Source organism: Aquarana catesbeiana, linkage group LG11 (assembly GCF_042186555.1).
Source record: "Aquarana catesbeiana isolate 2022-GZ linkage group LG11, ASM4218655v1, whole genome shotgun sequence".
NCBI classification, from domain to species: Eukaryota; Metazoa; Chordata; class Amphibia; order Anura; family Ranidae; genus Aquarana; species Aquarana catesbeiana.
The window spans coordinates 84,287,106-84,303,948 of NC_133334.1; the positions used below are offsets into that span (position 1 = coordinate 84,287,106).

The 16,843-nt window shown below is 39.1% G+C and overlaps 1 protein-coding gene across 5 annotated transcripts in view; it reads left to right on the plus strand.

The window, feature by feature from the left end:
• SYT7 (synaptotagmin 7) overlaps positions 1-16,843 on the plus strand; it is a 571,182-nt gene that overhangs the window by 388,522 nt on the left and 165,817 nt on the right. For 2 of the 5 annotated variants that reach the window (XM_073604668.1, XM_073604667.1), the window contains exons 4-5: positions 4,074-4,205; positions 4,794-5,012. The exons of 2 other annotated variants lie outside the window; for them this stretch is intronic. In XM_073604668.1, the coding sequence (XP_073460769.1) occupies positions 4,074-4,205; positions 4,794-5,012 (351 nt within the window). The remainder of the gene's footprint in view (positions 1-4,073; positions 4,206-4,793; positions 5,013-16,843) is intronic. One more of the 5 variants, XM_073604669.1, reaches the window with a different exon arrangement.

A 16,843-nucleotide genomic window follows, 5' to 3' on the forward strand; every position in this document is an offset into this window, starting at 1 on the left:
CTTTTTTAACGTCCTGCCAGCGCAGTGCTCCAGTGTGAAAGCAGTCAATACAGGAAACACAGCTTGCATGCAGCAATATACCATGGAATATGTAATTCTTAGAAATGAGAAATAAACAGCAGAGAAAAAGGAAAAGCTGTGTGATCCAGTTCTGATGCTCATGTGCCCATTGTAGGCAATTTTGGCTGTGGACACAGGTCAGCATGAGCACCCTTACTGGTCTGTGGCTACGCAGCTCCATATGCAACAAATTGTGATGCACTGTGTGTCCTGACACCTTTCTATTGGAACCAGTATTAAAATTTTCAGCAATTTGAGCTTCAGTAGCTCTTCTATTGGATCAAACTACACAGGCCAGTCTTCACTTCCCACTTGTGTCAGTGAGCCTTGGCCACTCATGACCCTGCCGTCAGCTTGCCAGTTTTCCATCCTTGGACCACTTTTGGTAAGTCCTGACCACTGCAAACTGGGAACATCCCATGAGAGCTGCAGTTTTGCAGTTTGTTCTGACCCAGTCGTTTGGCCATTACAATTTACCCCTTGTCAAAGTTGCTGACATCAACAGCAATTTCGGGGACAACATGTTTACTTGCTGCCTAATATATCCCACCTACGTTCAGGTGCCATTGTAATGAGATAATCAATGTTATTCACTTTAGGCTTATGCACACTGGACATTTTAAATGCCACTTCTAGAGGCGTCTTGCAGTTTTTTTTCTGTCTCAATGTTAGCCGGTATACCCATGCACATATAGGGGTTCATGTGTGATTAGAGGCAGGGGTGTTTATAGGCAGAAAAAAAAAAACCCTGCTGCCAGCACATCCAGAAGCAGCAGCTATTTTGCAGAGAAAACACCTAATGTGCCTAAACAGAGGTAAACGCCATTTAAATGCTAGGCACATCAAGCTCTTGGCATTTAATTTCAATGGCCAGACTAAATTAATATTCTGCCCAATTAAATAAATTACGCTTTAAAAACACATTTGCAAAATTGCTGCTTTAGGTGCGTTTTTGACACCGCTTTTCTCCTGCCAGGAGAAAGATGTTTAGAAGAGCTGGGCAGATGCCCAGTGTGCATGAGTCCATACCTGTCAGTTGTCCTAATGCTATGACTGATTGGTGTGTATACAGATGTATACAAATGTACTTGCTCCACTTGAAACACAGACAAGCATTTTATTTTTATATTATTACACACCACCGAATCAATAATTGCATTCCTCTTTTTCCAATTATCAGTTCTTTATTGTTTATTGTTTTTGATGCTCTCAAAGTTTTATTGCCTTGTAATAATGAGGTCATCTTCACTCCTCTAATGTATGTAGCCTCTGTGGCAACCGTACACACTTCAAAGCCATTAGATCACATCAAACATATTATTTCCTTTCTATAGAATGGAAAGACTAAAGATCAGTTGGTATAATATAAATTTTTTGAAGTGGAGCAAGGATGTGCCTTTTTATACTTGAAAACACACGTTTGTCCTTGTGGAATTGTTTACTTACATTTTACTCCGTACTCAGTAGACCTATGAAATACTTTATTGTTTATTTTAGGAGACCCTAGCATTGTACTTGTAAATAGAAAAAATAGGACTGCATTTTGATGGAAGTCAGAAATGACAAGTCATTGCATAATTGCATATAACATGGAGCAGAAATACAGGACAGACATACTGTTTTGAAGTATATTTAGAAAGACTGGACTCAAACACGAAAAAATTTATTTTCCAGTGACCTTTTTTTTTCTTCCCATTCCTAACTACAAACTGCTGAAAATCAGAAAAAGTTCTTAGCTATTAGGCACCTTTAGCCAAGGAACTGTTGCAACTTACAGTCAACTAAAGTGAAACAGCAAGTGCACGTGGCATGGGCATATGTAAGCTTAGAGTTGACTTTTATCTTGACTGTAGCACCATGTTTTATATGATATAAGACATACTAGACCATGGTTAGATTAAAAAATGAGAACAAAGTATGTGAAATACATTAAATATCTGACTTAAAAACACATTCACAATTCATGTTGGCACACATATACAGTAAATACTTATATTAATAATTTAATGTACAAACATCATCAAACCTTATCAGACATGTATACAACAGGATACACTATATTATACTATAACAAATTTTTTGTTCAACAGGATGAAGCAGGTGCTTCTATACTTTGCCAATGAATGCACTCCATGCAAGAGATTAAACCTGCAAATATTTCTATGTGAAATTGTTACCATAGACAGCCCTTTATGCCCCAATGTCAGTTCTTTTACATTTTGCTTCTGCTATGATCACTGCACTCTAGGTTAGATATTCACACCATACACCACAGAGATATTGGACTTTGTTAGTGTGCCTAAGGGTCAAATGCAAGTTATTTGCTTTTGACATCAAATTAAACTTTGGATAAACAGCTTTGAACAATGCAATGTCTATCATCTTTAATCTGTGTTCCACATTTGCCAAACCCCACCCATCAATGCTTATGTTTGTGCGATCTAAACTCACTTTCACTAAGCCAATCCTTTATATTGCCATGAAAAATCTGTTCTAAACATATAAAACACTCAAACAATTGTGGATGAGCTATTATTTGTAAACTGTATTAATACAGACACTAGTCCAGAATTCTGTATGCCAATTACACATAGTACGGTTTAAAGACCTCTCTCTGACAATCTGCCAGTTGTGAAAATTCCCCAAACTACCACTATCTTTTGTCCAATATGATGAAGCAGATGCTGCTATACTTTGCCACTAAATGTATCCCATGCGAAAGATTAAAACTGCAAATATTTCTTTGTACAATAGTTCCTACCATATGGTACACGTGAATCATACAAAAGGCTGTCATTTGATCACTGTAAAATAATAAACCATGTTCACGGCATAATCAGAAAGCAATGTATGATCTGGCAACAGGAAAGACACGTCCCCAAATTAAAACTGACCACACCTCAGCTAATAAGCTTCAGTGTGTACCTGGACGTCACAAAGCCAGGAGACAGTAAATATTTCTCCGATAGCGTGTTATCTCTTGGCGCCTGTTCCTGCTTTTCTCAAACTTGATTAATCGCGTGCCTGTTGTATAAATAACAAAGACATCATTGTTTCCTCATCAATGAACTGAATGTAGCTAACCACAAACAAGTAATCACAGAGGAGCCACAATAAAGAGGAAAATTAAAAAGAAGGACAAATGCAGCCAGGCAGAGTTTGATACTATCACACCCAAATCATCTTGTAACACATTAGTCTCTGCGGGTTAAAATCACAGCGTAACACTCGTATTTTCTGGTAAGCCCTTTGGGTTAGGGGATTTCTAACAACAATCCCTGAGATTACAGGATTTAGCGCTGTATTTAAACAGGCAATTTGATGCGGAACACAGGGCGAATCACTAGCTGATTTAGAAATAATTTTCCTGACCAGCCATAATTAAAACACAATCTGTTTCTAGAGCATAAGCAAATCCATTGAATGGTTAGGCTGAGCGATGACTTAATAATGAGCAAAAAAGGTCAGCTCTTGGCCATCATTTATTTGCAGTGTACCTGACTCAGGCTTCTTATTTATAAAGAGGAGAGGAGACTCTGGCATACATAACGCCCTCCAATGTTGGCGCAAATATTCTTATCAGTACCCAAACCCTCTTAATTAAAAGCACCTCTCATCAGCTTTTGAGTGTCGTGACTGTGGCACATATAGAGGGTAATTAATTTGGGTTCATGTAAAGTGAAACGGGAAAACCAAAAGGAGTGGGAAGAGGTGACACTTCTCTGTGACATAATCAATGCTTTCTTTTTCCCTCCCTCTCTTTCAGCTCTCTGGATCTGTGTGCTGCCAACTCAACCTTACTATAATAAACTCTTGCCTTCCTCCTCTCCTCCAGAGAACCTGGATCGGTTAATTAACAGACAATCACCTTTCTCCTCTTCTCAATGTTTTTCCCTACACTTGCAGGCCACTATGTGACATTAACGCCCTTCCTCCTCGTTCGCTCCATCCCAGGGATTCAGGCTTTTTCTAGTATTTCTTTTTTTGTTTTTTCTCTTTTTCTGCCGATCTAGTGATCTAGACAAAGACTTTTGGAATAACAATGAGAGCACAGCCCACCAGAAATGGAGCTCTTACCCTCCAAAGGAGTTTATCCTAAACATTTCACCTTACGCCCCCTATGGTGACCCAAGGCTGGCCCTCAAGTGAGTCTTTCTATGGTCGTTTGTAGTGAGTATGTACAACTTCCCAACTCCTCTCACACGCCTCCTCCCACCTGCTCCTCTAACCCTCGCTCCACTTCACCCCCATGGGCGGATAAGCCATGGAGACGAGCAACCCCTCCTAGCTTCCACTAACGGACACGCCTCTATTTCTAGCCTCCCCCAGCCTTTCCTCCCTCTCCATTTTAAGGCCAGGAAGGGTTGCCCGTTATAACAGCGTGTGCTCTACATCCGCACTGTGTGGTCTGATTCACTAACACGCCTCTTTCTTCCTGTGGCTGGCTAGCTGTCTGGTGCCTTTCCTGACAGATTTTCTCCATGTTAACCCTATGTTGTTTCTTGAGATGTGGAACTTTTTACCGTCATCATTCCCGGGCTGCCGTCTTCCTCCCTCTTCTAACAAGAGATGCTTTGGGTTATTTTATACTTGTTGTCTTTTGATTTGCAGTGCTGACCTCTTTCTCTTTTTCTCTTTCTTTTTGGTGTCTTTGTGTGTGTGTTTCTCCACCCCACTGTGTGTTTGTGTCTTCACATTTGCTTGTCCTTTCTTTGCACATGGGCACATTACAGTGGCACAGTGTTGTCTGGTAGTAAGTCAGCTGCATGTGGAACTTCTGGGTTACTGGACAAAGATGGCCGACTGGGAGACAAGCAGTTTCGCAGTGAAAGCATGAAGATAAGCACGTCTTCCCAAAGCCATCACAGTGAACCAGTCCTTGGCAAACCAGGGAGAGGCCGATGGCACACAGTTCAGAGCCACTTGGTGTCCGGAAATCTCAGTCGAACCAAGTGAGTATCTTATAACTTTAAATATGAGTACATGACAGCCATTGAAAAATAACTCTTTAGCTATTCAGCTTTAACTAAGCAAGACTTGGTAAAGAAGCTCCAACCACACAGGAAAACCAGATACACCTTATCTAGGCTCTGCCCACAGACTTCAATTTGCCTACCTTCAATGCAACTCCAATGTAAGGAAAACAATAGATTACAGCCAGACTCAGATATCAGCAAGCTTTTAATTTAAATCTTTGACAGAAGAGAGAAGTAAACTACAGAGTGCCTTGATGCATTTTGCACATTAGTGCTTATTTATAAGGCCTTATGAGTGAGTACTGATGTGCGAAATGCATGAAGGTATTCTGTGGTTTTCTGCTGTATTCTGCCAACCTTGCTGGTATCTAGACCTTTCTGTAACAGATCATTTTCTATACACTGGAATTGTTTTACATCTGTTCTTAATCATTTTTCTGTTCCCTGGTGAAACAAGAAAGGCTTCAGGCAAAATCACTTTTATTGTTATTTTTTTGTTAACAAATAAAGTGCATTGTTCCTTATTAAAGTTAATTTCATTGAAGGTAAAACTCTGGCCAAATCTTATAATATCCCCATGGGGACACAGACAGCAATAATCTCAAGGAGGTCCTGACTAATTTACTCATTTACTAAGCTCTGGAGCAACTGCTCCTGTAGAGTGCAACTGCACTTTGCAAAATGCACAGTGTATTTGCCCTTAGTAAATCAACCCCTATGTTCTAATATGGTAACGGTGTTACAGAGTGTCTGATGTGCCTAATAGATTAGCACACAGACTGCAGTGCCCATTCCCAATAAAAACCTGAAAGTGAAAAATCTGAAGTTAAGGTATGGTACACGAACAATTTCATGTGAAAATCTTTATTATATAAATTATTTAATACATGGTTACAATAACTCAGATTTACAAAGAATATAGGTAAAATAATATAGATTCATAGTTACAGAGTAGGTGAGGTTGAAAAAACACACAAGTCCATCAAGTCCAACCTATGTGTGTGATTATAAGTCAGTATTACCTTGTATATCCCTGTATTTTTTGGTCGTTCAGCTGCTTATCTAATAGTTTTTTGAAACTATCGATGCCCCCCGCTGAGACCACCACCTGTGGAAGGGAATTCCACATCCTTGCTGCTCTTACAGTAAAGAATCCACTATGTAGTTTATGGTTAAATCTCTTTTCTTCTAATTTTAATGAGTTGCCACATGTCTTGTTAAACTCTCTTCCGTGAAAAAGTTTTATCCCTATTCTGGGGCCACCAGTCTCTTCTCCAGAGAGAATAAGTTCATCGCTCGCAACCTTTCCTCATAACTAAGATCCTCCAGACCCTTTATTAGCTTTGTTGCCCTTCTTTGTACTCGCTCCATTTCCAGTACATCCTTCCTGAGGACTGGTGCCCAGAACTGGACAGCATACTCTAGGTGCGGCTGGACCAGAGTCTTTTAGAGTGGAAAAAGTATGATTGGATGTCATTGAGGGTTGATTTACTAAAGCAAATAGACTGTGAACTTTGCAAGTGCAGTTGCGCTCTGCAAGGGCATTTGCTCCAGATGCTGGAGAAGCTCTGTGGACTTCCATCATCCAATCATGTGCAAGCAACTATATTGTGTTTTTATTTTCCTTGCATGTAATTGGGTATTTACTAAGCTGTGGAGCAAAAGCCCTTGCAGAGTGCAATTGCAACACTTACAAAGTGCACAGTCTATCTGCCTTTAGTAAATCAATGCCTTTGCTCATTGAAACATTATGGGGCTACAATGAGACCTAGTCCCAGAAGTAAAGCAAAATCACTCTGCCGCACTCTTGACTAACAAATATGTCTGCTGTTATGCACATACTGTACGTAATTGTAGACTGTGCAAAGTTGAGAATGACTTTAACAAAACTATAAATTCCCTTTACAATACACTGGTCATGAGAGAAATGTGGGGCTGCAATTGCTGATCTCCTTCAAAAAAAAAAAAAAAAATGGTTGCCATTTTTAAGTCACTGACCTCAAACAAGTTTGCAGTTTGAAAAGTCATAATAAGTGTGCACATGTTTTCCAGGTACTTGATATTGATGTAAGAAGGTGAGCATGACAACTAGGCAACCAATATTTTCATCAAGACAGGCCAACAATGGCAGCCCACTTGTTTCATGACAGGATGATCACCATTCTAACATATTTAATATATATAGGAAGAATGACCAAACTCATTAGTACTAGAGATGTAAAATTTCTAGAAATTTTGATGCCATGAAAAAATTTAAATCCCCTGTTTTTTTTTCTGGAAAAATGTAAACTTTTTGAAAAATGTAAAAATTAAAATCAGTGTGGGGTAGTTTTACAAATTAAATTGTTTTGCAGCACTTTCTTACTTGATGCTGCAACAGAAAAGGTTTCTGTAATAAGAAAGTTACTTGCACTTTCATTATGGTCCTCATCATTTAATTCCATAAAGTAATTTTAATGTCTTTAGGGCACCTCTGGTATGCAAAGATTTCTATTATTTCTTCTCACAAAATTTGCAAATTGCAGCTTCACTCTAAGCAGAAATTGCACTGTGCAAATGTTTCCAAACTCTAGATGTTCATCTCACTTTTTTACTGAGAGGAGGAAAAGAAAAAAATATTTACTGACCAGACTATATGTAAACATTATACTGTAATAGTGGAGAACAAAAATATGAATCATTTAAAGGTTATAAAGATAAACTAATTTAACACTCACCCAACTGTGGGAAGTACAAGATGGAGCCCACAAGCAAACTAAACTGGAGCCTTTCCCTCCAGTGAGCCCTAGTGTCAGAATGCATATTTCTCTTGTTTGAGAACTGCATTGAGAACTACAGTGTTATTTGAATTGTATTCCAGGATTTGCTTGTCTTCAGCTGAGAAAACTTGCAATAATTTAAGAGTTTGCATAAAGTCTCAGAAATCATTTTTTAAGGTCTTCATGTTATATACTTTGAATACCATTTCATAAATATATTATTTATCATTGTAAATGAACATATACCACACACCTCCTTTTTTTTTTTTTTTTTTTTTTTTTAATTTCTGGAAAAAAAAAAAAAAAAAAAACGGCTTTGGAAATAAAACCATTTCCCCCCCAATTTTTCAGTATTTTCTCCAGGCCTTCCCTGTACTCACTACAGGTTGATGTGTGTCTTCTTTATCTAAGCCAGGGATCTTCAAACTATGGCCCTCCAGCTGTTGCGGAACTACACCCCTCATGAAACATTGTAACACTCTGACTTTCACAGACATGATTAGGCATGATGGGAATTGTAGTTCCTGAACAACTGGAGGGCCATAGTTTGAAGACCCCTGATCTAAGCTGTAGCAACAAAATAAAAACTTTCATGTTTTGTACTGCTCTTTGTTTTTTATAAAGAATGTGCTTCTGGAGTTGGGCTTTACAATCTGTAATGCAACCTGGTGTAATTTTTGCTCACTGAACACTGTATAGTTTAACCACTTGCTTACTGTGCACTCAGACCCCCTTCTTGCCCAGGCCAATTTCAGCTTTCAGCGCTGTCACTCTTTGAATGACAATTGCGCAGTCATGCTACACTGTACCCAGATGACATTTTTTATATTTTTTTTTTCCCACAAATAGAGCTTTCTTTTGGTGGTATTTAATTACTGCTGAGTTTTTAATTTTTTTGCAAAAAAAATAACAAAATTTGTATAGTTTGTTATAAAATTTTGAAAACAGGTAATTTTTCTCCTTCATTGATGGGCACTGATAGGCTGCACTGATGTGCACTGATAGGTTGCACTGATGAGCACTGATAAGGCAGCACTGATGGGCACTGAGAGGGGGCACTGGTGGGCACTGATGAGGCGACACTGAGAGGTGGCACAGGGGTCGCAATGATGGGTGGTACTGATGGGCACTGATGGTTGGCACTGACTGGCATTGATAGGTGGCACTAGTGGGCACTGCATAACAGCAGTGCCTCTCCATGTGAGGGATGGATGTCCCTCTGACAGAAGCCGGTAATCGACTTTTTTTTCCCCTCATGCTGTCAGCGTGAGGGAAAAAAAAACACGATTACTGATCTTCTGTTTACATCACGTGATCAGCTGATCATTGGCTGACAGTTGATCACGTGGTAATCAACCGAGTGTCATAGATTTGGTGATCACAGAGTGCACAGCATGCGCATTGCAGGGACGCGCTGACAGCACATGCTTGGGAGGACATCTATTGACATCCTTCCGGCAATTAAGGCCCGCGTTATAACTGTCTTTCGGCTATAGCGCAGGTGGAAGAAGGTGGATGTAAGAAACAGCCAAATTATTCTGCAATTAGAAGTTTAATATGCAATTTAGTGGAGTTTCCACCATGTAGAGCACTAAGTAAAACTCAAATTGGGATGTATTAGGTGGACATCATAGCTGGGTGCCTAACTGGTTGAATGCTACTAGAGTCTTATATCTTGTTGATCATTATAATGCAGGACTTTGTTATTTAGTGCATATATACAGTTGTGCTCAAAAGTTTGCATACCCTGGCAGAAATTGTGACATTTTGGCATTAGTATTGAAAATATGACTGATCATGCCAAAAACTGTCTTTTATTCACGGATAGTGACCATATGAAGCCATTTATATTCACAAAGTGGTCTGGCTCCATTTTAAATCATAATGATAACAGAAATCATCCAAATGGCCCTGATGAACAGTTTACATACCCTAAAATGTTTGGCCTTAGTACAGACACAGAGGGTGACAACACGCGGGTTACAATGGCAATTAAAGGTTAAATTCCCAAATCTGTGGCTTCTTAATTTACAATTAGTTTCTGTGTATAAATAGTCAATGAGTTTGTTAGTTCTGACATGGATGCACTGAGCAGGCTGGATACCAAGCCATGGGGAGCAGAAAAGAACAGTCAAAACACCTGCGTAACATGGTAATGAAACTTTATAGAGATGGAAAAGGATATACAAAGATATCCAAAGCCTCGAATATGCCAGTCAGTATTGTTCAACCACTTATTAAGAAGTGGGAAATTCAGGGATTTCTTGATACCAAGCCAAGGTCAGGTAGATCAAGAAAGATTTCAGCCACAATTTCCACAGGAATTGTTCAGAATACAAAGAAAACCCCACAGGTAACCTCAGGGTGTGGCTCGGGGTGGATTTTCAGCACCAAAAGCGGTAACCCCGATCCACACCGGGGATTGCATCGCAGGATCCAGGTACAGCTTACTTACCTTGTCCCCAGGATCCTGCAATGTCTCCCTGCAGTGTGTGCGAGCCATCCTCCGCTCGATCTATCACGGGGACGGAGAACGACGCCAAATTCAAAAAGTAAAACACACAATACATATACAGTACACTGTAATCTTACAGATTACATTACTGTATCAATTTATTTCACATCCCTTTTGTCCCTAGTGGTCTGTCCAGTGCCCTGCATGCAGTTTTATATTATAAATACTGTTCTTTCTGCCTGGAAACTGGAGATTGTCCATAGCAACTAAAACCGTCCCTTTACATCAAAAGTGGTTTTAGACCAGCTAGAAAACAACGATAATAAATAGAATCACTTGCAGAATTGAGCGAAAGTGATTTGTGGGGAAATCCGTCATCAAACACTGAAAGTAATGACAGCGACAATTCTGCAACTGAGCACATTTCAGTGTTTTTGATTTGATTACATTATTGAATAATTTTTATTATTATTATATTATTATTTGTTATAATTATTGATAGTTATTTATTATATTATAATTTATGATTTCGTTTTTCAAACTTTATCATACCTGGGATGTCTACTAGACTCTTGTTTGAACAGATTTAAGTGAGTTATTCATGAGAATTACAGGCGTACGATATAAAACGCCAAATTTGCATGCAAAATAATTGTACCGTTTTCAGCATCAAAAATCTGAAAAAATCATATCACCAGGGAGGTTAAACAAAAAAGAACTGCATGGTCAAGTTGTCAGAAAGAAGCCTTTACTGTGCAAATTCCACGAAAACAAAAAAACAAAAAAAAAAAATTTGTGCACAACTGTAGATATATGGTGTATGTTGTTCAATCAGGTTTAATATAAACAGGAAAAATAATGCATTTCAAGAAAATAATTTTAACTAGCCGTTCCATATTCTTTTGAATGTATTTATTATGCAAAGGTGAAGATCCTTCGTCTAGATAACAGAGAAGGACTTCTGAGATATGTTCAGTTAGCCTCTTACTCTCTTCTTTTAAGGTAGCTTAAACAGACAGATACATTTGCAATAAAAGAGAGATTGAGACAGTAAAACAGTCCCTGTACAGTCCTCCTAAGCTGGAAGTAAACCCTGCATGTGTTATAAGCAAGAATTGCTGCTACCAACAATAGTTGATTACTAACTATAGTTAGCAACAACATGTGGACACAATAGAAGGAAATACTTAAATAATATAGTGGTCATATTACCTATAGACCACTCTGGGTCCCCCAGATTTCAGGGTTGAGGGACTAGTCCTACCTGGGTATTCCTCTTAGGACTCACTATTGGCCTATCAGTGTCATGAACAGTCACACTAATCAGTAGTGGAGGGGGTACAGGGCCAGGTTTTCAACCAGGGAAGCTAGTTAATGCATGCAAAATGTAACACCCCAAGATTTGGTGGACTTGGAGTGCTTTATGAAATATGTTCAAGATTATACTAAGTTTCCCAGTAGCTGTTTCTTATTATAACACAGTCAAAGCAGCCAGACCCCCCAACCTAGAACTCAGGAACTAGGAAGTAACTGAAGAACATAAGAAATAAGAGACAGACAGAAACAGCAACAGGCCTGTAATAAGGTTTGTTAAAATGTATTTAACGGACTCAGAAAGGGTTGCTGTCTGCCAATAAATGTGGAGTTCCATTTGAAACCTGGCCACTGAATGTCATTCAGTCTAGCCATTTTCAGCTAGATCACATGGCATTTTCCTGCATGTAAAAGCGCCGGGCAGATACTTGAAGGAAATATGGATCTGACAGGTTCAAAAAGCTTGCTGGCATTGCAAATTATTCCCCTCCTGCTTTTGCCTCTAAAGCATAATCATGCACCTCTCAGTTGAATGGGACATGCATATTTATTTGTAAAATTAGCCAGAAACCATTATCTGAGGCCTACGTTAAGAACTGGAGGGAAAAATGGAATAGAAGTTTTGCCCTTAGCTTTCAAGTATGAGTTTTCTAACCCACACTGAAAATTTGATATACTGTATACTTTAGCCAGCATTCACAACAGTTGGCTACAGTTTTCTTTCCTTCAAATGTATATACATACCCTATATAGTTGTTCTCTGATGAAACATTAGGGTGTTGTTGTGTATATATTGATAAAAAATTGAACTTCTTACTGTTAATCTAGGGTATCTAAGGTCTTAAAATACATTTAAATACACTAATAAAATGCACATTATTTAAAAAAAATTTAAAGCAGAGAGAAGGTAAAAAAGTTAAATGAATGTGATTTGTTATGCTACCAAAAGATCTTAAAAGTACACACAGATCTTTTTTGCATTTTTGTGCAAAGTGCCTCAAATGCAATTCCAGCGGCATCCCATTTACATTTGCATGTACTATATTGTTCACTGACTAAAACAGATAAAACTACTGATTAGTCTGCAGCACTAGCAATGAGCAAAGGTTTGTGGGAGAGGTCAGATGACAATTGAATTTAGCCAATAACTGCCAAATAATCCTGGCACCCACTTTTACAAATTGTAACTGGCTGCGCAGCAAGTGATCAGTATGCCAATAGATCAAACACATTATTGTCAACATTTAGAGGCAAAAATCAATGAAATTCATAAGTTCTGGACCGAAACCTGGCAACACTAATGTTTCCTATCGGTGTAGCTCAGTTGTACTTTCTGAAATGTTAATAATGTCGACCCCAGAAGCACAAGACACAGAAAATCTGTGAGATATGACATGCCTTACAGTGGCAAGATAATTTTAACTCATTAGCTGAAATCTGGGAAATGTAATCATTTGAGAATTACAAGGAAAACGGCAAAAAGGAAAATCAGATTGGCAAAATGAATAACAGGTTGCTGTAAGACAGTAATACAAACCCCCCCAAATTCTTTTAGTACTAATAAAATAAGATCTGAGCATGTAGGTTTTCTAAAATTATGAACCAACAGTTGGTCACTGAGGGTGAAGAGAAAGGCATACAAAGAACTTGGTGGTGCCAAAGTACAATTTTAGAATGGCATTGATACAATTTCATATGTTCCGAGACAAAATAAATTTGAATAAAGTACCTGGGCCAGATGGCTTAACTGAGTTCATTTATAGTATTTCTAAGCTATAGATAAAATGTAGTGGCTTTTTAAAGCCCAGCTGTACTTTCAGTTTAAATCAGCTAAATACATTCTAGGTACATGACAACAAAACGTGATCAATGTCCTACAGTTTGCTTTCTTTTAAAGCAGCCCCAACCTACGTAGAAAGCCTGTCCCCTGCCATTAGCTACTGAGTGAGACCCTTGCTTTCTGTGAGGGGTGTCCGACATACTCACTATTGAGCAAGATCTAGAGCTCTACTACAGTCAACAAAGCTCATGCCAGCTGGTGATAAGAGCGATCTAACTTTAACTAGCAGAGACCCCATTAAACCTCAGAGAGATCACTACTTCCCCAAAGGATGCAAAGATCCAACAGCATGCTGACAGGACACAAGCTTTTTCACTGATGCTGTGTCTGAATTAAAACCTATTTTTATTTCAGTTTAAATCAGCTGTGTATTAGGCTGCATTCACACCTGAGTGTTTTGTAGCTTGAAGGCATTATTTTTTGATGAAGAACCACCCCCCCTTTCTTCATATGTATGTTAGCAATCCCCATTCTTCAGATATAGGTTAACAGTCCCTCTTTATCATATGCAGGAGTGCAACCACCCTTTTTCTTATGTATGAGAGGAATCCCTCTCCTTCATATATTTGGTAGCAATCCCTTTTCTTTATATATAGGGTAGCAATCCCTTTTCTTTATATATAGGGTAGCAATCCCTTTTCTTTATATATAGGGTAGCAATCCCCCTTTTTCATACCGTATGGAGGGCAGTAATCTTCCTTTTTCATATGCAGGAGAGCAACCCCCTTTCTTATGTTGGGGAGCAATCTTTATATAGCGTAACAGTCCCCCTTTGTAATATGTATGGTAGCAATCCCCCTTCTTCATACAAAGGGTAGCAATCCCCCTTCTTCATACATAGGGTAGCCACCCCCCTTCTTCATACATAGGGTAGCCATCCCCCTTCTTCATACATAGGGTAGCCATCCCCCTTCTTCATATATAGGGTAGCAATCCCCCTTCTTCATATATAGGGTAGCAATCCCCCTTCTTCATACATAGAGTAGCAATCCCCCTTCTTCATACATAGGGTAGAAATCCCCCTTCTTCATATATAGGGTAGCAATCCCCCTTCTTCATACATAGAGTAGCAATCCCCCTTCTTCATATATAGGGTAGCAATCCCCCTTCTTCATACATAGGGTAGAAATCCCCCTTCTTCATACATAGGGTAGCAATCCCTCTTCTTCATATATAGGGTAGCAATCCCCCTTATTCATACATAGAGTAGCAATCCCCCTTCTTCATACATAGGGTAGCAATCCCCCTTCTTCATACATAGGGTAGCAATCCCCCTTCTTCATACATAGGGTAGCAATCCCCCTTCTTCATATATAGGGTAGCAATCCCCCTTCTTCATACATAGGGTAGCAATCCCCCTTCTTCATATATAGGGTAGCAATCCCCCTTCTTCATATATAGGGTAGCAATCCCCCTTCTTCATATATAGGGTAGCAATCCCCCTTCTTCATACATAGAGTAGCAATCCCCCTTCTTCATACATAGGGTAGCAATCCCCCTTCTTCATATATAGGGTAGCAATCCCCCTTCTTCATACATAGAGTAGCAATCCCCCTTCTTCATATATAGGGTAGCAATCCCCCTTCTTCATACATAGGGTAGAAATCCCCCTTCTTCATACATAGGGTAGCAATCCCTCTTCTTCATATATAGGGTAGCAATCCCCCTTATTCATACATAGAGTAGCAATCCCCCTTCTTCATACATAGGGTAGCAATCCCCCTTCTTCATACATAGGGTAGCAATCCCCCTTCTTCATACATAGGGTAGCAATCCCCCTTCTTCATATATAGGGTAGCAATCCCCCTTCTTCATACATAGGGTAGCAATCCCCCTTCTTCATATATAGGGTAGCAATCCCCCTTCTTCATATATAGGGTAGCAATCCCCCTTCTTTAGGTGTCTGAAAAAAATGGAATTGCTCCCTTGAAATGTAATACTTATCATTCCGTATCTATGCTATTTAATACATTCAGGTTTTGTTGTTTGAACTGCAGGAGAGTCCTCAATGTTTCTTTCATGTGGATTTCTGTACTATGTGATAGAACAGTTTGTGATTAGCACTTTGTAAGAAATAGTTTTTGTTTTTTTTTACATTCTGACTGCTTTATACAGCTTAAAGCATCAAGCTCGATATGTTAAATATTTGGCTTAGCTCACTATAGTTGTGGAACAACATTTTGGTTGGAGTCCCTCTTTTAGTCATGATTCAGTGATTATTTGAATGATAATTGAACCACTTCAGCCCCGGAAGGATTTACCCCCTTCCTGACCAGAGCACTTTTTGCGATATGGCACTACGTCGCTTTAACTGACAATTGCGCGGTCGTGCGACGCTGTACCCAAACAAAATTGACGTCCTTTTTTTCCCACAAATAGAGCTTTCTTTTGGTGGTATTTGATCATCTCTGCGGTTTTTATTTTTTGCGCTATAAACAAACAAAGAGCGACAATTTTGAAAAAAACACAATATTTTGTACTTTTTGCTATACTAAATATTCCCAATTTTTTTTTAAAAAAAAGCTAATTTTTTTCTCAGATTAGGCTGATATGTGTTCTTCTACATATTTTTGGTAATAAAAATAGCAAAAAGCGTATATTGATTGGTTTGCGCAAAAGTTATAGCGTCTACAAAATAGGGGATAGATTTATGGCATTTTTATTATTATTTTTTTTTTTTACTAGTAATGGACTCGATCCATTATGCCGGACACTTTTGACACATTTTTGGGACGATTGACAATTATACAGCGATCAGTGCTATAAAAATGCACTGATTACTATATAAATGTCACTGGCAGGGAAGGGGTTAACATTAGGGAGTAATCAAGGGGTTAACTGTGTTCCCTGACTGTGTGTTCTAACTGTAGGGGGAGGGGACTGACTCGAGGGGATGACAGATCGTTGTTCATAGCTATTAGGAACCCACGATCTGTCTCTCCTCACAGAACAGAACAGGGATTTGTGTGTTTACACACACACGTCCCTGTTCTGCCTCTCGTCAACGCAATCGCTCGTGGCCGGCGGTCATTGCGACCTTCGGCCGCAAGCATCGGCACCCTCGCAGTGCAGCGGGCATGTGTGCTTGCCTCCGGCGGCATGCGTGCGCCTGCTGTCCCATTTAAAGGAGCCGACGTATAGCTACGACGGCTCGTGGGATCGTGCCGACCTGCCACTGTATAATGACGGCGGCTGGTCACCAAGCGGTTAACGAAAGGTTTTTATATTATAAAAATGAATCATCATAAAATATTAGAATGTTATAATTTTCATTTGTGACCTTATTTCCTACAACAGTAACAACAATGGTATGATGTATGGGTTCTTACTGAGCACCACACCTCTCTTCCCAAGTTAGCATACCCCATCTTAGTTTTACTTTTGGTATTATCTGAAATAGCAACAATTATATGCAAGGTAGACTTACTGTACCATATCA